The 18,893-nt window shown below is 36.5% G+C and overlaps 1 protein-coding gene across 1 annotated transcript in view; it reads left to right on the forward strand.

Annotated features, from left to right (window-relative positions):
• The window catches only part of LOC126640159 (protein eyes shut homolog), a 673,551-nt gene that overhangs the window by 416,097 nt on the left and 238,561 nt on the right, over nucleotides 1-18,893 (forward strand). Inside the window, exon 25 of the mRNA XM_050315721.1 lies at nucleotides 269-419. Coding sequence (XP_050171678.1) covers nucleotides 269-419 — 151 coding nt within the window. The remainder of the gene's footprint in view (nucleotides 1-268; nucleotides 420-18,893) is intronic.

Consider the following 18,893-nt stretch of genomic DNA (forward strand, 5'->3'; position numbering starts at 1 on the left):
TTTTATTCAGTCACTATCATGTGATTTGGGTTTATTTTAGCGATTACTCTGCTCAGATTTACAATATGGTTTCATTTTAATGGAAGTTCAAACCCTGAAGACATACCAGCTTACAGCTTCTTTTATGTTTATAGTCTGTAATATAAACAAGCTATGTACTTGATTTCCTTTCCTTGTTGGTTTAGTAATGGCCTAATTAATTTGTCTGATAGACAGTAATGTAAACAATATATGGTGGTAAAATGGGCCTATTTCTAAATTTACGCAGGCAAAGCATGATACCATGTGAAGCAGAAATGTCAATCCTGAAGTTATCTTCAAATACAACTATAACTAGAAATTTCTGGTCCAGTTCATATTGGCTTAAAACAGGATCCATATTTGTTGGTGGTTTGCCTCATCGTCATGCAACAAAACAGGTATTTTTAATATTATTGTTTATTTTTATTTAAGATTTTTGTTATTATAAGAATGGCATATTGAGTAGGATGTAACTGAAGAGATTTAAACCATGCAAAAAAATAAAAATTATTTACAGTTTTTTGAGTATTACATCTAAGCGATGACTATGGTCCCTTTCAGAGTATTGCTCACGTGTGGGACTTCGATAAGTGAATAGAAACAACATTCTGGTCTGAAGTTATGATCTGAAATCCTGTTTGCCTTGATTAGGCAGAGTTAAGGAGCAAATATGATCAAATTTAGAGGAAGTAGCTGTTACCTCAGGTGCTAGTTCTATTAAGATGTGAAAAATGTTCTTACGGATGATTTTGAGGTACAGCAGTCACAATAACAGATGCACATCACTTAAGTGATTTCCAATATAATTTTTTTTTCAACACTCAAACTCTTCACACTTGCACAGACAAAATACCCAGGCCCTATAATTCATTTGAAACTGGTATTGTGCATTCAAGTCAGTCTCTGACTCCCTTATCTAAAGACAAACTGTGTTACTACCCGTACTCTTTAACCTTCTTGTCTCATGTCCCAAATGCATTTCCAGAATGTAAAGCTGTTCACATTACATAGCAAAGACTACCTGTGAGTGTTTGTATGTTTTGCATACATAGTGAAATAAACTAAACTCTTAACTTTGAGTTACTGTGGTCTGGGTCTCATTTATCTAGACAGTGGTGTTTGGACAGGTGTCACCCCACAACTGTAGCAAATTTAATCTGTGGGGTTTTGTTTTCCCAGTGCACAACAAAATCATATAGTCAGAGACGGACATATGCAGTCCAGTTTTCATTTTTAAGCCATATTTTGGGTAGGCTTTACCCTGTGACAATTGATTTAACCTTTTTATTTCTCTTCCATTCTTCAGTAAGTAAAGGTCATCCTATCACAAGGCAAATAGAGTAATTTCAAGTACCGGCATGTTTTTGATGCTGCTACTATCATGCAGCATTTTTAGATTGCTTTTACTCTATAATAAATTGCACAGTAATCAGTGAAGTGATAAGACTGTCAAAATCCAGCTTAGAAATTCTTGTGAGCAGGTGCTTTAAAGACTATGAAGTATTTAACCAGAAGTATTCTTCTAATATCACACACTGGCATTAAAAGAACACATCAACTAGTATTCCTGGTTATACAACTTTCCCCTTAATTCAAATGATTCATACCCAAACAGATGTTGCATTCATCTGCAAAATTTTATCCTGTGTTGCATACAAAATTTTGTTCACTACAAAAATGTATCTTCAATAAATATTCTATACTAATAAGTTATAGGAAAATCATATTTTCAATGTTTAAATGACTTGTCTTCTAGAAGCTAAGAGAAATTTTTCTTGGGATACCACGAAGAATTTATAGTGAAGGTTTAGAGAAGTTCAGTCTATGTACAAGTTCAATTCTAGGAGCATGTAAAGAAGCAATTTGTTTGAGGGTTGTAATAATAATATGTATGTGAGACTGAATTCTGAGATGATAAAGAGCTCTTCACTAGCTAAAGGCAACATAAAATACAGAAAAATAAATTCACTTTCAGGAAGTTCAAATAGCAATAAACACTATGGTTTAAGGGTAATTTACTGCTAAAAAAATTGCCTATATATGTGTTGGATTGTCATATCAGCATGGGCTTTCTTTCTTTAAGGGTGTTGCAGTTCAATAGGTTATTCTATTCTTAATTCTGGATTAGTAGGTGAGATGTTGTGGTCCATGTTTGTTATCTAAATTAGGTAATAGATGTGGGACTTTGCAAGTGCTCAGACTGGTGATACTTAACCACTATTATATGTTTAGAGGAAAGTATACATTCCTATAACTCCACCAAAAGGCAAAAATACACTCTTTACTCTCACCTCTCTAGTTTTCCACTGAGCTTTTTTGCAGGTCATTGCTTTCTGTTTGAGACCACCTCAGGCTTTTCCTTCACTTTATTTTCTTGGTTTATTTGTGACTTTTGTATTCATTTTGATCTTAGTGTCTCATTTTGCTTATTTTTAAATTTTTTTAGCTTTAGGCAAGTTTTATTTTCCTTGATTTCCCAATCAGATTCTGGAGGCTCTAAGCCAGATAAGATCTGTAAAGGCTATATTTTTCCCTTTTGGTTGGGGAATGGAGAAATGTCTGTACAAGTACTCTTTGTATGAGCTCTTCAATCCCAGCAGGAAACCACTCCAGAAAGTTTCTTTCTTACCGATTTAGACCCAGACAGTCAGGTTTCTGCTGTAAAACCTTCATCATCCCTTCAACAGAAAAGGTCTGTTTCTGACCTTCATCCTGCAGCCTGTTTCAAGGGAGATTTCTGCTCCAGCTGAGACTCAGCTGTTTCTGGCAAGTGCTCTGATCACTCTTGGAGTCAAGTTTGATAATGACCCCTGTGATACCCATAGTATTGGCCTAATAATACATTGTCTTGTTTTACTGGAGTCCCTTCTCTCACTGGAGTAGTTCACTCTGATGTTGCCTCTTCTACCGTCTAATATGGTGGAAGTTGCAGAGAACAGTGACTTCTGGACCTAACTTCTTCAGTTTCTGACTAACAGGAACTTCTAGCTGTCAGTACCAAAAACTGTTGACACAGAAGTTCTATATTACTGGAATTGGCTCATACAGCACTGTTAATTTCCAGGCTAGATTCCTTTTCCTTTCATTTTGAGTGAGGTTTGATATGATCTGTGAAGTCCTGGGGGTAAAATATTGTGTCCTCTGAGGATTTTCTATACTGCATTTTCCTAATCAGCTCTCAAGTGTCTGTGTATTTTTCCACATATTTCTCTCTCGTCTGTATGTTTATTATTTGGTATTCCCTAGGGTCAGAGTGCCCTCCCTCTACTGATCTCCCTGGTTGCTACCACAGCTTGGGAAAGCAGTTCAGGAGAGCAGAGCCCTATCCTCAAGGTAGTGATGTATTTAAAAGAATACCTGTGACATCTGGCAAAGCAATGCCATAATATTCCAATAGATTTCCTCACCACACAGAAGTTCTCAGACCTCCCAAATCACAGTGCCTAATGGCTGTTGCTGGTGAGGAGAAACAGTAGAGAAAGCTAAAGGTAGCTTTATTCAAGTAAACCAGACATATGAAGTACTATGGATGCAGATAGAATGCTTACAAGCACACAGTGCTGGCTGGTGCTATCACAAGGCCACTCTCCATTATCTCTCAAAACCTAGAGCACTCAGAGGAGGTCCCTGAGGACAGGAAAAAGATAAATGCTATGTCATGTTCATCTTCGAAAAAACAAGGAGAAAGATGGGTAACTATGATCTGGTCAAGTCAATGGCACAACTCTTTCCTGAAAAAGTGTAGAAACAAATGAGGGACAAGCAGATCCTTGGGAACAACCAACGTGGATTTACCAAAGGAAACTCTGCCTGACCAGGATGCTTGCCTTCCCTGTTGAGCTGACCAGCTCTGTGGACCAATGGAAGGCAGTGGATAATCCTTACTTTGTTTCCCAGACTCAACTTCACTCACAACTCATCTATCTCCTTCCTCTGAGCAGTGCAGGAGGTCAGAGAGTGGGCGTTGTAATCAGCCCGTAATAGTTTGTCTCTACCATTCCGTCCTCCTATACATCTACAATTCTCTTACCTTAGATGCAGGCCAAGGATGGGCAAAGTATTTGCTTGGGTATGAATTCTGAAGTATCTGAAGGTGTGGGTAGAAAACAAGGTAACACTGAAACACCTTGGATAAATTCATCCAAGTTCAAGCACTGCAATCTGTTTCGTGCACAGCAGGAAATTGTTTTTATGACTCTGTCTTTTGCAAAGTCTAGTGGATTCATCTGGCAGTGTAGGAAGGCAGAGCTGAACAGTAGGAAGAAAGTGGAGCTATAAATAGCTGGCTGGCAAACATCTTGTTCTACTGTCTCTACACAGTGAAACCACCCCCCTTCAGTTCAGGGCCAGATTTGTCTACTACTTATTTTTAAATCATGTCCTATTTTTTGATAAAGAGTATGATGGGCAATATTCAGACTTGTCACATCTACTAAACAGGTAAATGTCAAAATCAGCTAAATAGTTAAATAACATCATCTTTTTAAAACATTAGGCTTATGATCACAGTTTTTAAGGCTGAAAAATCAACAACAGAGGAATAGACAAAAATTGCACACAGAAAAAAGACTTCTTCCATCAAAAATTAAAGAAAAAATTATTTCTGAAATCTCAAGACTTGTTTCAGAATAATTAATTTCATGCTAATTTTAGTATCATTAATTGTTTACAAAAGCTTTTTCCTCTGCAGAGAAGATTGGTACACTCAAAGGGAAATTAAAGATTGTTTTCAAATACCTACAGCAGCAGTTGATTGCAGTAATACTGTTATTTCTGCTGCTATAATTGCTCCAGTAATTTATATTTCTAGACTTAATACTATTTTAGTATTGAGAAAGTGAAATGTCATTATATTTTCATATTCCTTTTCAACACAAGCGGTTCTCTATAATTAAACTTTGCAAGTATTAAAACAGGGAAGTTTCAGAAGGAAAGGAAGCTTCTGTATCAGGAGAGCAATCTTCTAAATAAAAATAAAAGATTAAGTGGAATGCATGCAAATATATACGTAGATATCAGTAAGTAACTGATGGGGAAATGGCAAGAGATAATTGAGTGATATGCTCAGGATCATAGTGTGTTAAATCTGAAACTAAGGTGAGATGGAAATCGTTATACACCCAAAGACTCCCGGTTAGACTACGAGCCCGCAGTACTCTAGAGGGCATGCATTTTAAATACAAATATTTAATATATATATACATTGTACCTATGTAAGAAAACATATAGTTTTCCTATGAAACAATGTGATATCACAATCATAAGACCTGCCCAGTCACAAGACATTCCCAGGTATATCCATATGTAGATAAAAAAGTTTTATACATTTTAATAACTGACTGCTAAAAAATATAAAGGTGTGTTCTTTCTCTTTTAATAACTCATCCAGAGAATTCAGTAGCATTGAGTGAAGAATTGAACAATGTAAAACAGGTGTTAAAAATACAGAATCAAACCCTTACTTGGAATAATGTGAAAGGAATTTGCTACATGTTACAGCTTATGTGTTTCCATAGACTAAAACAACAGTAATACTTCTGTATCTGTCTAGTTAGACACAGTTTATGATCCATTTCCCTTGCCAGAGCATCACAAAGCAGTGGGAGAATTTAGTACAATCTGTGCACAGTGTTTTAGACTTGATTATCTGGCATTCATCTTATCTGATAAAGCTGAGGCACTGATAGGAACTTTCACATAATAATTTATAATAATATTATATGCACATGTTGCTTTAGCACCCTACCACAGTAGTCACTGGATGTTAGCAATTTACAGTGGTCCGGACTCAGTAAATGCTCCCTGGGCTGCAGTGTTTAACCTGAGATTCCTGGAGAAGCCAACAAAGGAAAGACCATTCAATCTGTCATAGGACTGCAAGGCATATTAGACTGTTACATGGCTGCAGCTGTTTGCTATAGTGGTATAGGCAAGAGTGGGTAGTTTGAAACCTTAGAAGGGCCAGTCTTTGAAACTCTGCAAATTTCCTGTTGGTCCACAGCACATCTGAAATTCTCATATTTAATTACTAAGAATTCTATGCTTTGTAAAACCTTTTAAATTTTGCAGATTTTTTACATATTGATTACCAGTCAAATTGTCATATCTGTTCATGGAGTCCTCTAAGTTAAAAAAAAACCTGCTTGAGTTTTCTCATTTATTTTTTTTAATCAATGTATACAATGAGACTGTAGACTGGTTATAAGCTTAGTGCAAAACCAAGAGTTATACCTCTTGTAACTTCTTGAGTGGTTCCAAGAAACCATTATTTACAACATCTAATAATGTATTCCCTCCAGTATATTTTGTCACGATTTCCTACCAGACTTCTTATGAGTAATTAAACTCTCTTAGTACTATGCTTTCTGCCTTGCCCCTTCTAAACTTCTCTAGCATTTAACAAGTGCTATCATCACTTTGGTGATATATAATATAGTTCTAATAATGTATTTTTCTTTCTGCATGAAATTTCGGTGTAAAATGATTTGTGCCAATTTGCATGTATTTATTTGACCACTTTCGGTATATTACCTTTTTCCAGTGTAGACTATGCCTTACATGGTTTTAACTCTTGCATCATGATATCCTAATGTTTGTTTTTCTACTATCAAGATGCTTATCATATTCTTATTGTTTGACTGCTTCTTTTCCTTTTTAGAATTCATATATTGTTCCATAGGCACTTACTTGTCTTTTGAAACTAAATAATGGTTTAGTGTTGTAAAGGCTGCAGATGACAATCTTGGACATTGCAGCATTTGAAATACAAGCTTAGAGGAAAGAGGTATGCACAGAGAGCATTGTAGTGAATAGTGCCACATTCCATTTGGGATTTTTTAATTAGATTAATCTGTATGCTTATAGTTATATTATTGATTTGTTAATTCTTTTTCTTGTGGCTGTGTATGTTTATGTAAGTGTCTTGGATAATTCATTATTGATTTATGTATTTGAAACAAGTTTGAATTCTTTCTGAACATCAATATTAGAATTGTGTGATCTTTAAAGCTGAAAAAAAACAAACAAGGAAAGCTTATACAGATCACCAAAGTCTTGAATTTTGCTAGTTATAGTAAAATCTAAACCTAGACTCTTAATCAAAATGAACAATAAATTTTTCTAGAATGTCTAATAAATTCTAAATTTATGATATTAAGAAAGTAGAATGGAAGACATGTAAGTAATTCTAGCACTAAAACTAGTACTATTTCCTGAATGCCTCCTGATAAGTCTTTACTGAAAATTTATATTAATTTGGGTGATTTTACTAGTTACAGATAGCACTTCATATTTTATTAGGAAGATATTAAGAGCAGTGTTTCTGACATTTATAATATCAAACTTATTTATTCTGAAAATATATATTTCTCCAGCTGTATTCCATGATATTTTTACTGCTGCTATTTTGAATTTCATTAGATTTTGTTTAGAGAAGTTAGAATTTTATATGTACATATATGTACATATGCATGTATTAAGTGTTATATTCTATAAATAGCAATATCATTAGTGCAAATACTGATATTATATAAAATATTGATATTAGTATTATTATAATGTTTACAAAACTTTTCAAAAAAGTTTACTAAAACCATAAGAAAATAATCCTAAACCAGAAATCAAGAAATATCCTTCACTACACAGAAATCAGAAAGTATTGCCAGTGAGATATCAAGATTCTTTTTCTCACTGATTATTTTCTACATCAAATTAAAGGGGACACTTAAGTTTATATAAAGTGATATGTCTTGACAAGGCTATGCTTCACAGAAGTGCAAAAATGTCATTATTATCAACAACTCTAATTAAAAAAAAAATTGCATTCCGTACACATAACATGTCTGCAGTCTACAGTATAAACTGATTACTGTAAGATTAAAAATGCAATTCACTCTCATTAGACAATGTTAAAATGCCAAGATCATTATACTTATTACAGAGCTGCAGATCACCCAAATTGGTGATATTACAACTACACTATATTCCTGCAGAAAAGAAACCAGTGAACTTTAAGATGTTCATGGCCCCGGACCATCTGTGGAACAGGCCTTGGCTAGGAGCTGCCACACTGAATCAGAATGTGTTTGCACTCAAAGTCTGAGCAGAATCAGGATGCTGGGCCAAATGGATTGTTCCTGTTTCTTTTTTATGTGAGACTCTTGATAAGCATGGCTTTATCTGTGTTCTCTAGAAATTCTTTTATGCAGTTAGAAATAATAAGAGCTCTCTGTGCCCAGAGAAATCAAACTCCGTAAGATTCTGAGTCAGAAATTAAAGAAGTGTGGGGAGAAAAGAAGGAGAAAAAACATTGCAAAGTCTCCTGCTGATCTTGAACGATGATAGTTGCCACTATCTTGCTGAAATCCTCTCAGAATTTGACTTTATGGAAGTATTTTTCTCAAAAACATTTGAATTGTTTCATAAGTACAGGGTTTGAACTCATATTTTTGTGTTCTAAATACTTGAAGTAACCAGATAGCATCCTCAGCAAATTAGAAGACTGATACAAAGACATCACTGAAAATGTCTCTGTCTTTTTCTCTTGAGATTATTTTAAAAAAAACCAAAACAATGTGGGGAGACCAATGTAAACAATCTCTGTATTTGGAGAACTTAATTAGAGGTTTGAGTTCAGGTTTCTGTTTAGTGCAGAAGAAACAGGTTTTTTTGACTAGTATTTTTATAGAGGGAAATAGCATTTCAGGAAATAAATGAAAAGGAAAATGGTATGACATCATTCAGTTTCTAAAGGTAACTGATGAGCATGCTCAGATGGATACATATACCACTCTAAAAATGCATATCTGTCTGAAAGAAAGCACATGTCATGTATTCCTGTGTGATACCAGATTTTTTTTTATTGCAGTACCTCTAGGGAATCTGTTCAAGCTCTTTCTCTCCTCTTAGTCAACACACAAAATACAAGAATATCTGCAACCATTTCACACTACACTGAGACAAAGTGTTCTTCTACTTGGTATTTCTTCCTCTGAAGTCATCTTGTCTCTTGGAGTTTAGAAACTCAGCTTTTACTCCATTCCAGCTTTGTGCCAGATGTGGGGTTTTACTCCATTTCATGACATGTACTACATTTTTTTTTACTGGAACCAGTGATTCGAGTCATCTGACAAGACAGGTCCATTGTGGGCATTCACTTGTTCATCCATTAGGGAAACAGTGGGTCCAGTGAGGAATGGGGTGGAGGAACTGGTTACAAATGGCATAGAGAAGGCCAAGGTACTTGATGACTTCTTTGCTTTGGTCTTTACCTGTAAAACCAGCTTTCAGGAACTCCAGGATCCATTAGGATGATCATGTCCATCTCCTGGTCCTGCGCACTCCAAGAATCACCCCATGTGCCTGAGAGTGTTGTCCAAATGCTTCTTGAACTCAAACAGGCTCAATACTGTGAACTTTTCCCTGGAGAGCCTGTTCCAGTTCTCAACCACCCTCTGGGTGAAAAACCTTTTCCTGATATCCAACCCAAACTGTTCTTGACTCAGCTTCATGCTGTTTCCTCAGATTCTGTCACTCATCATGAAAGTGAAGAGATCAGTGCCTGCCCCTCTCACGAGGATATTGAAGACCTCAAGGATGTCATTAAGGTTTGTCATTCTGTATTGAGGTGCATCCTATGTTGAGATACTCTTTAAGGTTACCCTCGACAGTCATTTAACCATCCTCACAGATGGCAGCTCTTTGTCCATCCTGGATTGTCTGCATTATTCCCACCAGGTTGTTTCTGCATGTCAGCAACCTTAAGTATGTGTTGGAAGACTTGAAACTACTTTTCTACCTTTTGCTGCAGGCAACAACAGTATCATCTACTGTTTGAAGGTCCTCTTTTATTTGATGCTTGTCTTTAGATGCAAATGGTCGTTTGATTAAATTGATTAAATTCACCATACTTCCAAACCTGTCTCAATTTTTGAGGAATGGGAGTTTAGCATTGGCTAAATGCCAGATGCCCATTCAGTCACTCCCTCACTCTCCCTCCTCAGCTTGACAGTAAGAGAAAATAAGATTAATAGACTTGTGGGTTGAGATAAAGACAGGGAAATTGCTTACCAGTTCCAAAACAGACTTGACTTGGGGAAATTAATTTCATTTATTGCCATTTAAAATAAATTTGGCTGGTGAAAAACAAAGACAAAATGAAGCAGTACCTTCCCCATGCACATGCACTTCTTCCCAAGCTCAGATTCATTCTCAATTCCACTCCAACCACAGGTGGTGCCAGCGGAAAGGATTGTGGTCAATCCATAACACTCCTCTGTGCTGCTCCTCATGCTTTTTCCCTACTCCTACCTATACTCTCTTCATGGGCCACATTTCCTTCAAGAAACTTCAACCTCCTCTAACATAGCTCTTTTCATGGGCTACAGGGGAATATCTGCACTGGCACCACAAAGCAGATGCTGATTTTGATGTTTGCACTTACATTCCGCTCATTTTTTTTTTTTTTTTATCCATGCCTTCTCTGCCTTTATGGCATTTTCCCAAGGTGCTACTATTTTGGCTGCTGGGTTCAGCTATGCCCTGTGGTGGGACTGTTGGAGTTGGCTGGAACCAGCTCTCCCTGGCACTAGGCAACCTCAGTCTCACCTCACAAAGGTCATTTCTTTAGCCAAAACCTGCACCCTATACAAAAATACCCTAATTTTATAAGAAGACAAATGTTGTTTTGGTGATATGCAAAGATATCATTCGATGATGTGCCCAGATAAGATACCGTTCCTGTGGAGATTATTTCCTCAAAAATAAGGAAGAATATTTTGAAAGGGATGATGCCATTTTGAACTTGCATGCAAGTTGCTTTTATGAATTTGCAAGTTCAAATCCAGGTGATTATTTCTCTTTGGACATATTGGTAGGCCTGCAAGATCATTTTGTCCTTGATCTGTGAGAACTCTTATTTTCCCATAGCTGCCAGGCTGACCTGCTGTTAAGCTCTTCAATTTGTGGTTGATATTGCCACTTAATTAATCCAGAGCTCCTGGATATTACCACAGGATCCTGGCAACAGCTGCAGCCCATTTTTGTTAGCTAGATGTTTCCTTGATACCTTATCTTGATGTATGGGTTGATGTAGAAACTGTCCTGGGATATTTGTGTGATGCTTTCATTCTTTGACAACTGTGATTCTCTTATTATTAACCATTTGTCTCTTCTTCCTATTCAGTGTGCAAAATTCAGGGCAGTTACAGACATTTGGGGTGACTCAGCTTATGCTGAGCGTATTCAGTCTTTTTTATCCAATAGCTTCCCATGTTCCCAAATTTCCTTGCTTACCTGGAAATGTGGCAGTGTATATGTGCACACCTTCTCAGGTGCCTTGTCAGGTACTTCACCTTTGTTTGTCTATTATTCATTAATAAGGCTGGAAGCTCTTTTTGAAAAGTGATTGTTGCCTTGAAAGTGGCAGTATGCAGCATTATGGGATGGAGAATACATTTATAATAATAATGGCCAGTCTTCGCGAGCGAAGATCCGGGGAAGGTCTTTACACCTTCCAGCCTGCGCATTGGATTTTTTAGGTGAGACACAGTGTGCGCGGAACTGAGCCCACCCTTTAATCCTAAGGTTCATCTGCCGGGGCCAAGCGAGCTTGGACAGTGGCAGCGAGGTCCTTAGGACGTAGGTGGGTTGCCTTTTTAAGGGCTAACGAGCTCCACCTGCCCGGGGAGTGGCCCTGACCGGGAATCGAACCCGGGTCTCCGCGGTGATAGCGCGGCGCCTTTACCACTAGACCACCAGGGGCTCCACTAGAATACATTTAAACAGTCTGCAACAGAGGATCTGTGGAGTTTGATGAAGCTATGCCTTCACATTGATATCTTCAAAGTTAATTCAATTCATAATAAATATAGGTTTGAGAGTTGTAGGTATAGGTTTACTACCTCGTGTTATACAAACAAAAAAAGAAATAATTGCTCCCTTTCTCTGGAAGCAATGAACCTCAACAGATGGCATCATCTGTGAAAATGACATTTCACTAGTTCCTCTGTGTGACTCTTTGAGATCCTGTTTTTGAAAATTTCAGCAGGTCTTGTTGATAAGGGAGAAGTATAGCTTGAGCAGTTAGCAGATAACTTTCATGAGCCCTTAGAGGATGTGTTCGGTATCAGTCTCTTCCAGCAAAGTTTACAGCTTAAACTATGGTGACTTAATGCAGCAATGCTCTTCAGTGCTTGCATCCCAGACATCTGTCATCTAATAGCTTTGAGTTCCTTCCAGACACTGACTGAACATTGCACTATTTCCAAGCAGCCTTCCAAAGCTTGGGAGGGAAGGCTGTAATCATTAATTGAATAAGTGTACTCTGGGATTATTATGTAACAAGTTTATTGGCAGACTATCTACTTGGATTGAAAATGTCTATGGGCACACTTTCTTCCAAAAAAAAAAAGGTTTCACACAGAAAATTTGTATGGCTTCTTGCTCTGGCTTATCCTTGCCTTTCAGTCCCTTTTTCAAGGCAGAATTATATCTAAGTCATGAATGGTGGCCACTACACTCTTACTATAAGCACTAAAGAAGAACAAAGACCTAGAGTTTATCCCTTGGAAAAGGTAATGTGTTGACCATGTGCCAGAATATACCAGTTAATGGCCTGTAGTATTCCTTTGCAGTTCTTGTGATGATACAACCTGATGGTGTAAACCTAAGGGGGTACCATGCATCAGCAATCACTTCTATGTAGTTTAGGTAGGACCCTTTCAGCTTCAGGAGAAACCAGACTATATTTGAGAAGGCAGAAATATATTTAACTGCACATACGTACCAGTTAGGCAACTATTGCAATGATAACCCAAATGACCTACCAATCAGCAGTTCCCTAGGTTTGTTGCTTACTTATCACTTTTGTGTTTGGGAACTGTAGGCTCATCTCTTGCAAACTGGTTCTTTATGTAATTGATGAGAATGCCCAAATATTACCTTGTGTTTCTTCATGAATTCCCTGCAACACACAATTAAATCAAGAGCTAATCTCCTCTAGCTATCAATTTACTCATCTGTTAACTTGTTTTTTAAAAACGGTATGTGGTGACGCATCAGCTGTAGCAATCTATCCACAAAACTCAATCTACGTGAGAAAAAGCATGTTATGAAACTTCTTATCACATTTTAGTAGATAAAACTGAACTGAATATTCATCTGTTCCCATCTTATGTATGTGCGATTTTTCTCAAAGATTTTTCAACAGCAGAGAAGTTTATGCCACAAACATGAAGTTTTGGGTGTATAACTTCATCCTATTAAAATGCAAATCCATAAGTTTCTCCCCAGGAAAAAAAACAAAAAAAGACAATTTGCTGCTAAATCCCACAAAATCCCATTGAAAATTACTTTTACTGATTAAACTTCTGTGCTTTGGATGGCAAGTGGAGCAAATTGTTACCATTTCTGATAAATACAAACTCAGTAGTCAAAAACGCTCCTGTTGTTAGAAAATATACAATTTTTCAAAACTGCATAGTGCCTCCTGAATTGCTAACAATAAAAGTAATCTTTACTCTCACAGTTGTGTTTTCACAGTATTTTGGGGGTTTATTTCTTACCTCTGTCGTCATTTTCACTAATGTTTGTATGGTGGAGTGTTTTAGACTGGTGACCAAAGTAGTTTTGCAACACAGGTATGTTTCGGCTGTTGCTGAATATTGTTTACATGGCATCAAGGCTTTCTCTGTTTCTTGCTCTTACCCCTCAGCAAATAGGTTGGGGGTGGTCAAGAGGCTGTGAGGGGACAGAGCTGAGACAACTGATCCCAGGTCACCAAAAGGATATCCCCTATCATATAATATCCTCCTCAGCTGTAAAATGGAATGAAGTTTTTCCAAAGTAACTGTTGCTGGGCCCTGATCTTCTGGTGGTAGTTGCTTTTGCATCACTTTTTTTTTTTTATTATTATTCACTTATTAAACTGCCTTAATGTCAACTCACTAGCTTGCTGACTTTTTCTCTTCTGCTGTCTACCATCATGATGAAGGAGTGGGAGCAAGAGACTGGAGGGGTCTTCTGCCAGCTGGGATATAACCATCACATTCCCTCAACTATACTGTCACCTCAGAGATGAACCTCTATGGCTAATTTCTATCATGTGCTCATGAAGAATCACATACAGTATTCTCTCTTATACCTCTGTAGTCATTGATGATTTGTGGGTCTGCAGTAGACTTTTCCAGCTGTGAGAGCTCTGCCTGCCTAGTTAGTAACCCTTTCACTAGGAACTAATAATGTCTTTATAAAGAAATACTAGGACAGTCAGTTGGAAGTTTTCTTTGCTAGCTAGATATGTTTAAACTTGGCAATACTCAATGAACATCAGCATTTCTGAAATTAAAAGAACATTAATAATTCTTTAGGTGAAGTGTGATCACGATCTCATTGTGATCTAGTAGTGGAAGTACCTGGTTTATAAATTGCAGGAAACTATATTAAAAGGTACTCCAGCAGCAAATAGTCATATGAGGTTATATAATTTGCCTAATCTTTGAGTGAAGGAAATTTTGAAATATAGGGGTTTCTAGTGGAATCCTAACACAAGGCTGCATAAATATCCTTCCAGTTGACAGCTTCCTGATCTGACCCAAATTACTGGAAGTTATCTGGCATGATATTCTGCACCATTTTCTTTAACCGAATAAGGTCAAAAGTCTTCAAAATAAGAAACATTCCAGGTTTTAGAAGAATAAAAGCTAGAACATTTAACCTCTTTGTAATAAAATCTTAGTATGAAGTTGGACAAAATAGAAGAAAAATTGCTAGACACAACCCTCTCCCACAGACCATGATCTTGCAGGTGGGTTTTTAGTCTCTCACTGCCTTTCTGAAATTTAGTGGATTTGCATCTTCTTTGGTCCCATTTTCTTTTCCATTATCTCTGAGCCCAGGTTCTCTGCTTTGTTCTCCAAACAGTAGTTTCAGTTACTCTGCTTAAGCTGGTCTGCTACTCCCCTGCTATACCTATTGCCTTCCATCTGGGTTGTTACCTAGAAACCTTTTTTTAAATCAGAGCCCTTTTTTTTTTTCCTTGTGGAAATAAATCATATTTTCCCTTTCTACAGGTGTAAATGTTGCGCTTAAGGGAACATAATGTTAATTTGAAATAGAAGTAAATGCAATATGCAGCCTATTACAGCATCACAGTGATAGACGACTGTCTAGGAAATTGCTTCTAGAATTACTTCTAGAGTTGCTTCTCCAGTGTTAATAAAGGAAAGAGTGTCGGTCATAGCTGCAGAATTGATAACTTGGTTCTGTTCCTCACTTGTAGTCTGTCACTCTTCTTTTCTCTATGCCTTTATACTTTGTTTAAGGTCCAACTCAGTCTGAGTTTAGGCAAATTTATTTCATCTTTATGCTTTCTACTTTGAACATATATTCTTTGCTCTTTCTTTGTGTGTGTGTGTGTGTGTGTTCATTATTCCCAGTACCTTCTTCCAGCTGGTAATCGCCAGACATTCCTACCACTATAATTAAGGAAATTTCACACCTCCTATCTTTGATGTTTTCAGTTCTTTGTCTGATCCCTTTAATTTTGTGATTTTTCCTTCCAAAAGAGAAAACCTTCACTGAAGATGTAGTTTTGTTTGACTAGGTTCTTTTTAAATTATGGTGATTCCTCTTTGCTCTTTCCAGGGTTCATCTGGGTGACTAATATTTCTGCAGTGTCTTTGACATTTGTCAAACTAAAATATAAGGTATTATTATTTTTTTAGGCTGTGTATTTGATCAATAAAAAACCATCAAAAGTTTCATGGAGGAATAGAGACTCTACCAAATGTAAAAGCATTTGGTTTCCTGTTAGGCTAAGTGTGCTAAGTTAGGCTCATAGTTGTGTGATTTCCCCTAGAACCTACTTCTCTAATGTTCACAGTCTTTCTCTGCATTCACTCTCAGTGCAGGATCTCCCATTCTCATTGATCTTCTACATACAAGTTTCCATTATTTCAGTAACAATAAATTGACTTTGTGTTTCTTGACAGCTTTGACATTTTGTCGTGTTGTTTCATTCCTTATCCCAACAGCAAACAATGTACCAGAGGCAGATTTTATAGAAAACTGTAGTAAATGAATGCCGTTCCTAATCCCTGGCAAATAAGCCCTTCAGTGCTTTTTGCTTAATGACTTCACTCTAAACTAAGTATCTGAATGTAACTATTGGGCATCAGGGAACATCTGAGCTTGAAAAATAGTCAAATAACACATTCGCGAAGCCAACAGGAAATGCACTTTGTTGTATAGATAGAGGCAGACTAAGATACTGTAATATAAAGAAAGAGTCATTATTAAGAGAAGAACATGATGATCACGTTGTTTGTAAATTTGTGATTTCTGGTGCACAACATATCAAAAAAAAAAAAAAAAAGGAACAGAAGAACTGACAGCTGTTCTACATGAAACCATTGGAAATACAAGTATTATTTTGTGCTCTTTTATCTAAATGAAATGAAATTTGGAAATGAAAGAATAGAAGAGGTGGAGGAAACATTTAATGAAATGGAACTGTGAGGGACACTAGCACAAAATCATTAAGTTCCAATTTCATTATCATCATGGTATGCTTTTTGAAGGCAAAAAGGACTAAAGATAAGTAACTTTGTCAGTGTCTGTCACTCTCTTCTGTGGTTTAAATCTCCCTATTTACTTACCTAGCTTTTACTTATTTTACTGTGCTTGTGGTTAAAAATTACTGAAAACCATATATACAACCACAGAAAGCTGTTTTCTCTTTGTATAATAGTAACAGAAAAAAGTATTATGTGGTTTTGTCACTGCCTCATTATACAGATTCTTATTTCAGGTTACAGGCCATGGATTTATGGACTATTTTACAGCACAGGCAGAATAGTAAGGGAAAAAAAAGAAAAAAGGAGAGGAAAAAAATAAAAACAAGTACATTTATAGAATGCATTTAAAAGTAACACAAGTTAATCATAAGATGAAATGTAAACTTGAAATAATAGAAATATACTGACTTTTTACATAAGCCTATAAATAGGCATTAAATTTCTGGAAGGAGAAAGTGGTGTTTGTCCTGCATAACAGTCTGAGGTATCCTGAGGGTAAAAATAAAACAGGTGAGGTTTCATCTTGAGAAGAATAGAGCAGGTCAGCATTGAGGCTTAAAGAAGTGTGAAGGAGGGAAAGGAGGGAACTCAGTTTTGGGATTTCGATGATGGTAGCAAGTAAGGAAGCTGTTTAGAATCTGCCATGAATGTTTAATTATTTTACTATGTGGAGGGGTTTTTTAGGTGAAGAATTCCTTTAAGTGAACTTGCTTCAAGCTTCCAGTTTTTAGAACATTGGTTGATTTCTCCTCTCAATCATCTAGCTCATAATGTTGTTTCATGTGAATTTGATCTTATGTTTACTCTGTTTTTCCTGGGCACTATCAGTTCCAAATAAAATCTGTAAATACTTTAGGTACGGACTCTAAATGTATGAATCTCAGGGTAAGTATGAGAATCTCAGGACTAGGTGTGTCTTTTGACAAGTAGTATACAAGCCAAGGTGGGGGAAAAAAATTTAGAGATGGAGCAAAACAAAATACTCCAAGTAAACCAACATCAGCCTTTGACAATGAGTAGGCAGTACAGAAATAGTTCAAATCTCTGGGGAAACATATTATCATAAATCTCTCAGGACTGTGGCTCTCAAAATGGAAATTCAAGCTAAAACAAATAATTTGGTAAGCAAATCCAACTGCATACCTTACTCCTTCACTAAAGGTTTTTGTTTCCTTGGGAGAGAAGAAAAAACAGGTCATATGTCCACGTCTCAGTTGTACCAAGTTAAACTGCCATTAATCTCAATCTATGTTAATCTGATAAATTATAGATATATTTTCCTGTTTCTATTACATTTGTCTGAAGGGCAGTAACAGCTAAACGTTACACAGGGCAGACAACAGTGAGTAGTAACCTGTCAGTGGTCTCATTAAAAATTAATAATGGTTTTAAATTTTTACTCATGGGCAGAGTTTATTGGGTTTAGAACACAAAAATTTGTATTGTCTTACTATAGTAAGATAATTAAGTGGATTTTGAATGTGCATGGATTCATCATCTTCTTGGCACATCATGGTTAACATTTTTATATTGTCTGTCTACTCTAGATACATCTCTGATCACATAAATACATGTGGCTAACATCTTGGTGACTATGGAATGCATGCTACTAAAAACCTTGATATCTGTCAGGTAGCTCTCATTATTGCCACATTCCTAACAGAGTAAACCACAATTTCTCACTTGGTCCTGATACTTTTATATGCCTCATTGTTAAACTCAGGATTCTCTGTAGTATTTTGGGGAAGTGAAGGCATTTACTAAAAGATGTAGTGTACCAGCTGATATATTCCTTACCCAGAGTATGAGGAATATTGTGCTACCTTGCAACACCGCTTGTCTTAAGAAACTGGGCTAGAAAAAAAACCCACCAAAAACCACACAAATAAACAAACAAACAAAAAAATAAAATTACATATTTACAATGCACAAAATGAGACAAACCATGTGTTTCTAAAAGATGTACAGGCATGATATGAGAAAGCACAAATCATAAAAATGTATGAAAAAATTTTCCTCCTCTCTCCCTTTTTCAGCTTAGAAGTGATAAAATGAGGCCTTTCTGAATACTGTATACCTCAGGTTATATTCACTAAAGAGAAGCTTATTTTTTCAGAACATTTTCACTTCTATAGGCATATTTTCAATCTGAAGACACTCTTTGATATGCAGACCTCTTTGTTTTAGATAAGGCATTATTTCTTCTAGTTCAGACAGATGTAAAATCACTTGGTTTAACTCCTCTTTTTTGTAAATCAACATTTATAGTTCGTTAAGAAGTGTTTCACATGGAATCTT

The sequence above is a fragment of the Myiozetetes cayanensis genome, unplaced genomic scaffold, assembly GCF_022539395.1.
Source record: "Myiozetetes cayanensis isolate MyiCay16 unplaced genomic scaffold, myiCay2020 scf2-11, whole genome shotgun sequence".
Taxonomy (NCBI): domain Eukaryota; kingdom Metazoa; phylum Chordata; class Aves; order Passeriformes; family Tyrannidae; genus Myiozetetes; species Myiozetetes cayanensis.